This window comes from Macadamia integrifolia, chromosome 10 (genome assembly GCF_013358625.1).
Source record: "Macadamia integrifolia cultivar HAES 741 chromosome 10, SCU_Mint_v3, whole genome shotgun sequence".
Taxonomy (NCBI): Eukaryota; Viridiplantae; Streptophyta; class Magnoliopsida; order Proteales; family Proteaceae; genus Macadamia; species Macadamia integrifolia.
In genome coordinates this window covers 13,478,208-13,491,206 of record NC_056566.1, presented here as the reverse complement: position 1 = coordinate 13,491,206, position 12,999 = coordinate 13,478,208, and the positions used below count along the sequence as shown (strand labels likewise).

At 37.8% G+C, this 12,999-nt stretch overlaps 3 protein-coding genes across 3 annotated transcripts; all 3 read left to right on the top strand.

Annotated features, from left to right (window-relative positions):
- The first annotated feature begins 265 nt into the window (after window positions 1–265).
- On the top strand, window positions 266–1,941 carry LOC122091808 (chalcone synthase 2-like). Its single transcript, XM_042661957.1, has 2 exons — window positions 266–579; window positions 680–1,941. Exons 1-2 carry the CDS (start codon window positions 402–404, stop codon window positions 1,675–1,677), a joined length of 1,176 nt encoding a protein of 391 aa, XP_042517891.1. The 5' UTR covers window positions 266–401; the 3' UTR covers window positions 1,678–1,941.
- A 3,247-nt stretch (window positions 1,942–5,188) lies between these two features.
- Window positions 5,189–6,812, top strand: LOC122091370 (chalcone synthase 2-like). Its single transcript, XM_042661258.1, has 2 exons — window positions 5,189–5,419; window positions 5,518–6,812. Exons 1-2 carry the CDS (start codon window positions 5,242–5,244, stop codon window positions 6,513–6,515), a joined length of 1,176 nt encoding a protein of 391 aa, XP_042517192.1. The 5' UTR covers window positions 5,189–5,241; the 3' UTR covers window positions 6,516–6,812.
- Window positions 6,813–11,169: 4,357 nt separating this feature from the next.
- On the top strand, window positions 11,170–12,815 carry LOC122091369 (chalcone synthase-like). Its single transcript, XM_042661257.1, has 2 exons — window positions 11,170–11,520; window positions 11,619–12,815. The coding sequence occupies exons 1-2, from the start codon at window positions 11,343–11,345 to the stop codon at window positions 12,614–12,616; spliced, it is 1,176 nt and encodes a 391-aa protein (XP_042517191.1). The 5' UTR covers window positions 11,170–11,342; the 3' UTR covers window positions 12,617–12,815.
- Window positions 12,816–12,999: the final 184 nt, after the last annotated feature.

Here is a 12,999-nt window from a genome sequence, read left to right as displayed (position 1 = left end):
TTTATTTGTTAGATAGATCCTCTTTCAACTACCCGGCCATATAAGTCAAGGTGACGGAGTCTCCAAACAAAGCTGAATAATTTGCCGACAATCACTTCTTCTAAGAAATAGAGTTACTTCTCTAAGCCTCTTTGAATTATTTAAAAAAATAATAATAATAATTCAAAACAGGCTCCTTCCACGTCCAAGTTATCATAAAATTCAACACATGGTTGCATCAGCCAATGGATCCATTCAAACTTCCCACTTCTATAAAACCCCATGCATCTCTCTTGCCGTTTCATCAATCCAATCATCTCTTTCTACTTTCTATAGCCTTCCCTTCCATCTTCATTCATTCCTTTATTTAGGGCTTTCCCTCCCTAAATTTGAACCTATATATCCATAAGAAAAAAACAAGGATGGGTTCAGTTGGAGAAATCTATGAAGCTCAGCGCGCACAGGGTCCAGCCACAGTTCTGGCCATCGGCACAGCAAATCCAACCAATTGTATGTATCAGCCTGAGTTCCCTGATTTCTACTTCAGATCCACAAAGAGTGAGCATATGACTGATTTGAAGGACAAGTTCAAGCGTATCTGTAAGTAGTCTGCTCTCCTGCATGCATTTAATTTGAACTTGGATACTAAGCTAAATTGCTAATTGAAATGACATTCCTTTTCTCTGTACTTCTAAAACAGGTGACAGATCAACAATCATAAAACGTCATCTCTACATGACTGAAGATATTATCGCGGAGAACCCTGACTTCTACAACCCTACCGCTCCATCACTTGATGCACGCCAAGATATTATGGTTGTTGAGCTTCCCAAGTTGGCTAAGGAAGCAGCGTTGAAAGCCATCGATGAATGGGGACAGCCCAAATCAAAGATCACCCATGTTGTATTCACTACCATTTCTGGTGTTGATGCACCTGGTGCCGACTTCCAACTCATTAAGCTCCTAGGTCTTTCACCAACCGTTAGACGTGTCATGATGTATCATCTAGGCTGCTACGGTGGTGGCAGTGTCCTCCGCGTTGCCAAGGACCTTGCTGAGAACAATAAGGGTGCCCGTGTTCTTGTTGTTTGCTCGGAGTTGAACTCTGTAAGTGGCTTCAAGGGACCTACCACGACGGACTTCCACACCCTACTTGGGCAAGCAATATTCGCAGATGGCGCTGCAGCTTTAATAGTTGGTGCAGACCCTGACACATTAGTTGAGCGTCCATTGTTTCAACTCTTTTCGACAGGTACTCGAATTCTCCCAGACTCAGATGATATGGTTGAAGGCCACTTGCGTCAAGCAGGTCTTTCAATCAGCTTATCCAAGGATGTAGCCAAAACTATAGCTGGGAACATCGGAAAGTGCTTGGAGGAAGCATTCAGCAAAGTTGGTATTAGTGATTGGAACTCCATTTTTTGGATATCTCACCCTGGTGGCCCAGCAATTTTGGACCTCATTGAAAAAACCCTTGGTTTGAAGGAGGAGAAGCTGAAAGCATCAAGGAAAGTGCTGAGCGAATTTGGTAATATGTCTAGTCCCACTGTGATGTTCATTTTAGATGAGATGAGGAACAAGTCTAAGAAGGAAGGGAAAACCACAACTGGAGAAGGGTATGATTGGGGTGTGCTATTAGGGTTTGGACCAGGTCTAACTGTGGAGACAATTGTCCTTCGTAGCATTGGAACAGTTTAATTTGAACTTGCTAATCTTACCAATTTGTGTTGATATGTCTCTATATGGTTTCCGATATAGCACTATAGTTTGTGCCTTATTCCTTTGATTTTCTGCGTGCTTTTGAACGCCCATTATGTATTGATGTGGGGTTTTACATTTTTGGCATTTGTTGTTTAGGAAAGGCCGATGGCCCTCTTTCTTAAGTTTCTATATTTCTACTTGTTAATTTTCTTCAATTAAAAATGAGTATGTTGGGAGACTGTTTTATCCAGCATAAAGAAATGATCATCTAATCATATAAAATTCCAAGGTTTTTTTTTCCCCATTAACCACAGTTTGACTGAGAGACATTCAATTTTTTATACTAAACTACCCTTTTTCCCTTAAAATTCAAGCAAATAGATATCATTAAAAATTGGGGTAAGTCAGAGAAATCAGAGTATACAAATATAAACCTTTGGATCGTTTATTCCACCTTCAGCATTATCATCAGTTGAGACAAAGAGTCAATCTAAATTATCCTTTTTTAATATGTAGATAAACAATTCATTAGCATATCGTTAACCTTTCAATTCTAAAATATATATATATATATATATCTTTTAGATAATAAACTAATTATTGGATATGATCTTTCCACCAATCACTGTATCTAGATTTAAAGGCACATGCACGATTAGGTAGGGATCTTTTTCACATTAATTATTATCTTACAATAAAAGATCAATGAAATTGCCACCCAAAAAATGATAAGATTTTTCTTGTTCACACCAACACCATTCTCTCTCATTCCCTATGTCTAGTCTCCATTAAAGCTTAGAAAATTGATTCAAATGCATCCAAGTAGATTGCAAGTTTTTTTTTTTTTAATAGATAATATTAATTTATTACAAACAGGATTAAAACAATTACAAACAGGAAGTTCCTCTCTTTGCAAATGTGGAAAATCATTGTACAGAACGCCGGCTTGCCAATTGAACCAATAGAACCTTAAGACCCTAGCTCTTAATCCAACTAGCTTCTAAAAGGATGTCAGTCCCTGGACTTCTAGGAGGGAAGCAGACCAGCAGAGGCTCAAAATATCTCTCCAAATTATTTTGTTAACGGAATACTTAAAAAACAAGTGACCCCTACACTCTAATCCCCCCCTCCCCAACAATAGGGAACAAACAAGACCCTGCACTTTCACATCTAATCCTTAGAAGGGAGCTCATCCACCAAACATCTCCAACTAATTGCTTAGTGCCTTGGAATACAATTCTTGAATCATATGAAGAACCCCAATCTACCTTCGGATCAAGACATCTCATGAAGTTCCAGGTTGATTTATAGAGAATGAACATGTGGGTTCGGTTGTCTCTGGGTACAAAGGGGGAAAGAGGAAACTTGGTACTCGATTAAGTTTCTTATATCCGAAGTTACAAAGAGAGATAATAGAGGACATCAAAGCCATTCTATCTAAACCTACATCATATATAGTTAATTATTCCATTAAGGTATTTAAATTTTACTTCCATCTAGGTATTTTAACTTCTACATTATAATGTAAATATATTTGTTATGATGCGGCACATAGGTGAAGCTGATATATGCAAGACACAGGGCCCTTGGGTGGTGTGAGATGGGGTTGGATGGTACAGCCGGATGCCATCCGAATGGAGATGATCCAAATTCAAAGACACATGGTATTAGATGAGAGGATCATGGTTTTAGAATGGGTAAAAAATAAGTTTGCATAAAATTTAAGAAAAATTTTGTAATACAAAATCCAAATATATTTTTAATCCAAAAATATAAAATGAAATGCTCCCAAGTAAATATTATCAAACACATTCTATATCATTCAAAAACGAAACGCCCTCGTACAGAAGAATTCCAAAGTGCCCATAGTTGGCACTCGAATTCTTTTATTTATGATTAAATGGCCAGTGTGTAAAGTTGAATTTATTATGTTTTGATCTCTAGGTGAATGCATTTACCACATGGCAAATCCAACGGATGGAATGACAAGATGAACCCGCCACATGACCGGAAATGGATACATGATCTCCATTGTCCAAGTCAAAGAAATTAAATGATATATAAACAGATGACATACCTTCGCATTTGGTCCTAGTCGATTGAATTTGCATAGTTGATGCTATTACCACAACCATGGTCTCCATTTTCTATCGTTCATTTAATACTTCATCACCATGCATTGATGCATGACTAAGTAAATAACAAATAACAACTGCTTAGTACTATTGGTGAGGTTGTAGTGCGTAAAGTCCATATTTATAGGTCTCGAGTTAAAGTATAGGAAAAATAATTCTGTCAATCTGGTATAACCTACGCCTTAATACAGGCAAGAGTAAAAAGACCACACTACAGAAGGGCACTGAAGAAGCTAGCTCCCGCACCCCTTCCCATTACCCTTGTGTGTTGCTGTTACCTACACCAGACTGGCTAGTAATATATAAATGTTCAAAATTAAAAAGATTAAAAATTTCAAATCATTAAGGTACAAAGATCTAGACAATTTATATTAACACAAAAGATCATAATAACCTTAAGGAAGGAGGTTAGGTATGCCACCCATGCTTTCAAGTATCGGTATCATATCGGCCGTATCATATCAATATTGGCTGAAACTGATCCCCAATCCTTGACCAATCCGGATAGGTTATCCGTATCATTTCAGGGATAAAACAGTAAAAAGCATACTTTTCTGAAAAGTAAGGTGCAAAAGGGACTAATATCCATAGATCCTCTGATACCCTCTCATTGGTATTGATAGAGACTGATACCGATAATGATACCGAGAACTAAATCCATGATGTCACCGGCTTTTTTGAAACTAACAGTTCAACCAATGAGAGGGCTGCAATGAAAAGGATGGCGGGAACTTTGTCAAAGGAAGGAGAGAGATCCTTTTCACTAACCTTAATGAATAAAAAAAAAAAAGCTCAGGTTCAACTTTTTTTTACACAACCAAAACTGATGGATACAAAACAATATATATGAAACACCGTTGTCTCATATGCCATTTCCCTAGTTGAAGTCGACCCCTAGATGAAAAAAGAATCCTCACATTTCCTTCGAACCCAGGCAACCACCAACCCACATCCCAGAAAAACCGTAACCCTGCACCAAAATTATTAAGTTAATGTGACGGAGTCTCAAAAGAAAAGGTCATTTAAGATGGCCCAAAACTTAGTCAATTATTAGTGGTACTATCACTCTAAGCTTCTTTGACTTGTTTTCAAAAAAAGGCTACTTCCAACTTCTGTAAACCTTTGTTTTTTTTTTTTTTTTTTTTTTTTTCAAAAAGGCTATTCCAACTTCTGTAACTTTTTTTTTTTTTTTTTAAGACATGGTTGTTGAATCAGCCAATATCGGATCCATTCAAACTTCCAACTTCTATAAAACCCTACGCATCTATCTTGCTATTTTATCAAATTATCACTTTCTTCCTAGTTTCTATAGCTTTCTATTCCATCTTAATTCATTCCTCTATTTCTTCAAATCATCACTTGCTAGTTTCTATATCCTTCCTTTCCATCTTAATTCATTCTTCTATCCAAAAAAGAGCAACAAGCAATGGGTTCAGTTGGAGAAATCTATGAAGCCCACTGCTCCCAAGGTCCAGCCACGGTTCTGGCCATCGGTACAGCCAATCCAACCAACTGTATTTATCAGCCTGAGTTCCCAGATTTCTACTTCAAATCCACAAAGAGTGAACATATGACTGATTTGAAGGACAAGTTCAAGCGTATCTGTAAGTACTTACTGCATTTCTGAAAATAACTAATAAAGATAATAGGACTCCTGTATTTGGTTTGACATTCCTTTTCTCTATATATGCTTCTAAAACAGGTGACAGATCAACAATCATAAAACGTCATCTATACATGACTGAGGATATTATAGCGGAGAACCCTGACTTCTACAACCCTACGGCTCCAACACTTGATGCACGCCAAGATATTATGGTAGTCGAGGTTCCCAAGTTGGCTCGACAAGCAGCCTTAAAAGCCATCGATGAATGGGGACAGCCCAAATCAAAGATCACCCATGTTGTATTCACTACCATTTCTGGTGTTGATGCACCGGGTGCCGACTTCCAACTCATCAAGCTCCTTGGCCTTTCACCCACCGTCAGACGTGTCATGATGTATCATCTAGGCTGCTACGGTGGTGGCAGTGTCCTCCATGTTGCCAAAGACCTTGCTGAGAACAATAAAGGTGCGCGCGTCCTCGTTGTTTGCTCGGAGTTAAACTCAGTTAGTGGCTTCAAAGGACCTACCGCGACCGACTTCCACACCCTACTTGGGCAGGCAATCTTTGCAGATGGTGCTGCAGCTTTAATAGTTGGTGCTGACCCTGACACTTCAGTTGAGCGCCCACTGTTTCAACTCTTCTCAGCAGGTACACAAATTCTCCCAGACTCAGATGATATGGTTGAAGGTCACTTGCGTCAATCAGGTCTTTCAATTAGCTTATCCAAGGATGTAGCCAAAACTATTGCTGGGAACATCGGAAAATGCATGGAGGAAGCATTCAGCAAGGTTGGTATTAGAGATTGGAACTCCATTTTTTGGGTGTCTCACCCTGGCGGCCCGGCGATTTTGGACCTAATTGAAAAGACCCTTGGTTTGAAGGAGGAGAAACTGAAGGCATCAAGGAAAGTGTTGAGCGAATTTGGTAATATGTCGAGCCCCACTGTGATGTTCATTTTGGATGAGATGAGAAAGATGTCTAAGAAGGAAGGGAAAGCCACAACTGGAGAAGGGTTTGATTGGGGTGTGCTATTAGGATTTGGACCAGGTTTAACTGTGGAGACAACTGTCTTGCGTAGCATTAATACAATTTAATTATAGCTTGCTGATCTTAACAATTTGCATTGATTTGTGGCCACACTCTGCTCATGGGGTTGAGTTGGGGTTTTCCTTTTAGCTCTATATCTTATGCCTTTATTGCATTGCTTTGATTATTTGGTCCTTTGAGCTCTTCACATGGGGAACTCCCATTTATGAGTTGATGTAGTGTTTTGGTTTCTTACATTTGTTGTTTAGATAGGGGCGAAGATCCCTTTCCAAAGTTTCGATATTTGTACTCGTTTAAGCTTCTTTTAATCAAATACAAATGGGGATGTTGGGACTGTTATAAGATCAAGTGTAAAGATGAGATCATTTTATCATATAAAATTGGCTCTGTAAGAGGAATTTAATGGGAAGAAAAATAAAATTTTCATATTTAAAAAAGAAACGTTTTTAATCATTATCCCATGTGATCCAATATGATTGTATAAACTACTTAATTTTTTAAATTATATTTAGTAATGATATATTTTACATGTAATTTTTATTTTACATAGTATAGCAAAGGGTTTTGGATTATATAGAGCAAAATTCCTTGGAATCTCTCAGCTTTGGATAGAAGCAGACTCAAAAGTTTTGGTGATGGCAGTTCAGGCAAAATGCATCTCGTAGTTTGTCCTACAAGAATGGATTGGCATTAGCCAATATCTTGGCTCGATTCGATGGAAGATTACTTATTGTTTTAGGGAAGCAAACATTGTTGCAAATTTTTTGGCTAAGTATGCAACTAAAAATAATAGATCAGGTGATTTCAATTCTTTCCCTTCTTATATCAGAGATGAGTTGATGCATGATGTTTTATCTAGACCAAGGTTTAGATTTTGTATTTAATGTCTAAGTTTTTCCTACTTATGGCATTGCCGAAGGTGGGGAATTCGCAGTCACTCTCTTGAATTTTTTTTTTTTCCTCTGATTTTTAATAAAGTTCTAAAGCCTTTAGCAGAGGGGAAAAAAAAAAAAGGTTTTGGAAGCAAAGTGAAGTGAAATTTTATAACCAAATATTGAATGATTTGAAGTTAATATTATAATCACATGAAGTAATGATCAAATATGTTTTAGAAATTGAAAGTCCTATCTAAAAATATTTCAATTTTGAGGAGGAATATGATGCAGCCTCATTGGAAGAGTCAACAACACACTTCTTAGTTTTGGTAAGCTCGAGGATAAGGGTGAATTGGGGATTATGTGGAAGGCGCACAGTCTCAGGTTCGATTTCCCATCCATGCATTTGCGATTTAAGTGGAGGCCGTGGCAATGGGTTGCTATTTTAATCTCCCTGAGGATTAGTCGAGGTGCACGTAAGCTGGCCCGGACACCTTGATTAACAGAATAACAAAAAAAAAACACAAGAGAGAGAAAATATTTAAGGGGAAAAAACTACAATTCTTCAAGACTAATGAAACTCTTCGTGATTTTAAGATTTATACACACCGGGTGTCTGCTCATAGCAAATTCAATTCTGCCATTCATGCACTCCCTTGTTATTGAGAACATTAAATATAAATAAGAAAAGAAAGAAGCAGATAACAGAACCCTAATTCTCAAGCCTTCTAATGCTAATCTAGCGGCTGAGATTAAAAAGTAAAAGATGCAGTAAACTTATTCACACATGGTAAGCCTAATTCATGGAGGTTCATTGGCACAATTAGTTGCCAAAACAAACAAAAATCAGAACAAGGAAAGAAAATTTGCACGAATCGTGAGATAATAAGCTTACCAAGCTTGCTGAACTGGTGAGGTCAAGTTTCCATAAAAATTATAGAGAATGAGATAAATCAAATTCGGCTTGCTCTTTACTTGGATGATAGGAGACCACATTGAAGCAAGCATTAGGGTCCTATTACTTGGATTGAAGCAAACCAAAGAGTTGGGATGAAGGGTAGAAGTTTAGAGCGATGCAGAAGATCTGGACACTTTTTAGAATTCTAATACTACTTTGTGGCATTTGAGCATTGTCGGAACAGTTTGAACCCCAATCGCTTTGTTGAAGCTTAACCTAGTAACAAAGTAGTACTTTTTGTCAAACATTTAGCTTGGATCTCAATAACTACAAAATCCTATATAACATGTACTAACCCAAACATGGATATTTTATCTATAATATGAATTTTTTTTTTTTCTTTTCTAATTAAAAAGAAAAAAATAAGGGTTTGCTCTTGTGTTCCCAAACTTGGAGATTTCCTATGGGCAAATTCGGTTTATCACCAATACTTGAAGAATGACTCTTTGTGGATATATAGTCCAAGTTATGAAGAACTACTCTTAGGTTTGGTGGAAAGTTTTGAAATATAAGAAGAAAGTAGAGCCATATATGCAATTTATCGTAGGCAAAGGAAGTAAGACTATGTTGTGGCTGTACCCTTGGCACCCTCTTGGTGTACTTAACGCTTACAATGAGTGCATTTGATATGATATTGGTTCAGACTGTATGGCGCTTGTGAATACAATCTTAAGGAATGGTGAGTGGCTTCCTACTCCCCCACTAGATGATGATCTTCTTCATTTGTGGGATACTCTCCCTCTTGGTTGGTATTTGAAATCATAGATCCAGACAAAGTGATTAATTTGAAGGCCTCCCCAGCCGGCTCCTTCTCTACCTAGTATACTTGGGATTTGATTAGTCAACATGCTCCTAAGGTGGAATGGTCAGCTTGTTCCAGTTGAATATTCCAAAACAATCTTTTATTGGTTGGACATGTTTGGTTGACGCCCTCCCAATGGCCAATCAGTTCCACAAAAAAAAGGTTCATATCTCTCCTTTTTGCTATTTTTGTTGGGAGGCTTCAAATCGTATGAACGTATATACTCAAAGTCGGAAGCATAGTAATGTCAAGAGTACTGATATACATGCATATCAATACTAATGATTCTATTTAATTGAATTAGACTATGAAATTTGATACATTGCTAATCTAAACTATGCCCTCTATCCAACTATCAAATTAAACGACACATCAACTCTTTTATGACCAGACTATTTTGCCATATAAAATCATAAAACAGAGACAAAATTTTCTAATAAATTGGTCACATGTAAATATTAGCCGGATATCACTTAGTCTACGTACATAAAACAAAGCACCTATACAGCCATGACCTAGGTAATGGGACACTTCCTTCCTCCATATCTAATTGTTGTATCTAACTTTGCCAACACTTCCCTTCTTTTCAAGGTCTTGGGTTGATGTGGCATTCTCATTTTCCAATTAAATTTGATCTGTGGAATTGTTTATTAATTTAATTTAACACAATTTATAACTCTAATGAAATGTTGAATTACAAATTAAATAGAGAATAATGGAACAGAGGTTTAAATGCCACATATAATGACTTTAGTCCAAATACGTTTATTTTTTTGGGTGGGGGGTCAGGATACTCCATTTGGTCCAAGTCATTTCAGTTTGATATATGCATAGATTTGGTGACATCTAGGCCCACCTTGTTTGAGGCCAGAAAAATGAGTAAAAGACCAAATCTTGGAATTCATCAGTCAAAGAATCAAGCACCCATATTTCATCTTAATGCACAATTATTTTTTTTTTAGGTTTAGCTCTGCTTTCTATTGTCTTTGAAAATAATTTTTATTACTCTAACAAAGTGAGTGCCTATAATATTTGTTGAATATATATATATATATATATATACATATATTAAGTAATCAAAGAATTTAAGGATATATACATAATATACCATGGATTTGGTCTAAGTCAATTGAATTTGCATAGTTGATGCTTCTCACCGCATCTATGGTCTCCATTTTCTCGATAGGAAAAGTTACAAATTGACCACTCACCATGCATTGATGAATAACTAAGTAAACACTCTCTAATTGAAATTATTGTTGTAACTTGTAAATGAATTGCAGCTCCAAAGTGAAGCTATAAAGAAATACAAAACTTGGTTGATTTAACTTAATTAATTCTTTCTGTAATATGTTTTTAACACAAATGATTATTGATAAAGCTTAATCAGTCAAACAAGGCGCCTGCTGTTCAACTTTTTCTATACACAACCAAAGCATTGACATCAAGTCAAACGTATACATGAAACAACGTTCTCTCACTCACTGTTGTCTCAAATACAATTTCTTTTTTTTTTTTTTTTTTTGGGGGGGGGGGGGGGGGGATGGGTGTGGGTTGTGGGGTGTGGGGTGTGGGGACCCAAAACTTAACTATTGATTGTAGTAATACTCTAAGACTCTTTGACTTCATTTCCAAAAAAAATGGGTTTCAGAAAAGGCTGCTTCCATATCTAAGCGATCATAAAATTCAACACATGGGTACATCAGCCAATTGATCCATTCAACACGTATATGATTATATAGAACACCGTTCTCTCACCGTTGCCTCACAGGACGATAAAAAGAAACAACACGTCTCCTTCGAACCCCATCGACCCGGACCCTACCCCTCATCCCGCACACCAAATTTTATGTTTTTTGAAGTACCCATACCCATACACATTAGAGTATAGGTCAGTGGGACGGAGTCTCCAAACAAATGGGGATCAAGTAGGTCAACATCAGTATTACTCTCAAGTCTCTTTGACTTATTTAAAAAAAATAAAAATAAAAAAGGGTTTCAAAACAGACTGCTTCTACGTACGTCTAAGTGATCATAAAATACAACACATGGGTATACCAGCCAATTGATCCATTCAAACTTCCGTCTTCTATAAAAACCCCCATGCATCTTCCATTCCTATTTCATCCAATCATCACTACTTTCTATAGCCTCCTCTTCCATCTTACTCTTTTCATTCATCTATATTTCTGCTTTTCTCACACTTCGGATCCATATATCCAAAAGAGAGCAACAAGCAATGGGTTCAGTTGGAGAAATCTATGAAGCTCAGCGGGCACAAGGTCCAGCCACAGTTTTGGCCATCGGCACAGCAAATCCATCTAACTGTGTCTATCAGCCTGAGTTCCCTGATTTCTACTTCAGATCCACAAAGAGTGAACATATGACTGATTTGAAGGACAAGTTCAAGCGTATCTGTAAGTATTTTGCATTTAATTTGAACTTGGATACAAGTAATTAAGCTAAATTTCTAATTGAAATGACATTATTCTTTTTCTCTATCCTTCTAAAACAGGTGACAGATCAACAATCATAAAACGTCATCTCTACATGACTGAGGATATTATAGCGGAGAACCCTGACTTCTACAACCCTATGGCTTCAACACTTGATGCACGCCAGGATATCATGGTTGTCGAGGTTCCCAAGTTGGCTCAACAAGCGGCCTTAAAAGCCATCGATGAATGGGGGCAGCCCAAATCAAAGATCACCCATGTTGTATTCACTACCATTTCTGGTGTTGATGCGCCCGGTGCTGACTTCCAACTCATCAAGCTCCTTGGTCTTTCACCAACTGTCAGACGTGTCATGATGTATCATCTAGGCTGCTACGGTGGTGGCAGTGTCCTCCGTGTTGCCAAAGACCTTGCTGAGAACAATAAAGGTGCGCGTGTCCTCGTTGTTTGCTCGGAGTTAAACTCAGTTAGTGGCTTCAAAGGACCTACCGCGACGGACTTCCACACCCTACTTGGGCAGGCAATTTTCGCAGATGGTGCTGCAGCTTTGATAGTTGGTGCTGACCCTGACATCTCAGTTGAGCGCCCATTGTTCGAACTCTTCTCTACAGGTACTCGAATTCTCCCAGACTCTGATGATATGGTTGAAGGCCACTTGCGTCAATCAGGTCTTTCAATCAGTTTATCCAAGGATGTGGCCAAAACTATCGCTGGGAACATCGGAAAATGCATGGAGGAAGCATTCAGCAAGGTTGGTATTAGTGATTGGAACTCCATTTTTTGGGTGTCTCACCCTGGTGGACCTGCTATTTTGGACCTGATTGAAAAGACCCTTGGTTTGAAGGAGGAGAAACTGAAGGCATCAAGGAAAGTATTGAGCGAATTTGGTAATATGTCGAGCCCCACTGTGATGTTCATTTTAGATGAAATGAGGAATAAGTCTAAGAAGAAAGGAAAAACCACAACTGGAGAAGGGTTTGATTGGGGTGTACTATTAGGGTTTGGACCAGGTCTAACTGTTGAGACAATTGTCTTGCGTAGCATTGGTACAGTTTAATTCAGGTTTGCTAAATCTTACCAATTTGCATTGATTTGTAGTTACACTCTCCTCTATGGGGTTTAGTTGGGGTTTTTTTGGTGTGTACCTTCATTCTTTTTAATAGTTTGGTCCCTTCTGAGTTTTTCCTAAGTTTCTGTGTTTCTTTTGTACTCATCTAAGCCTATTTTAATAAAAATTGTCTCTTTTTTCTTTTCAATATTTGTTCATAGTTAATAACGGATCTCTACGACATTAATAGAGACCTGTCTGCATTAACCCAATGACTTGAGCCAAGGATTAGTCCAATGCCAACCCCAATCTTCTTTATGCCTAGAGCAGCTACATTAACCCAGTCATTCCATTTATCCATTCCAAACCCTTTCCTTATGGTGAGTCTCGGT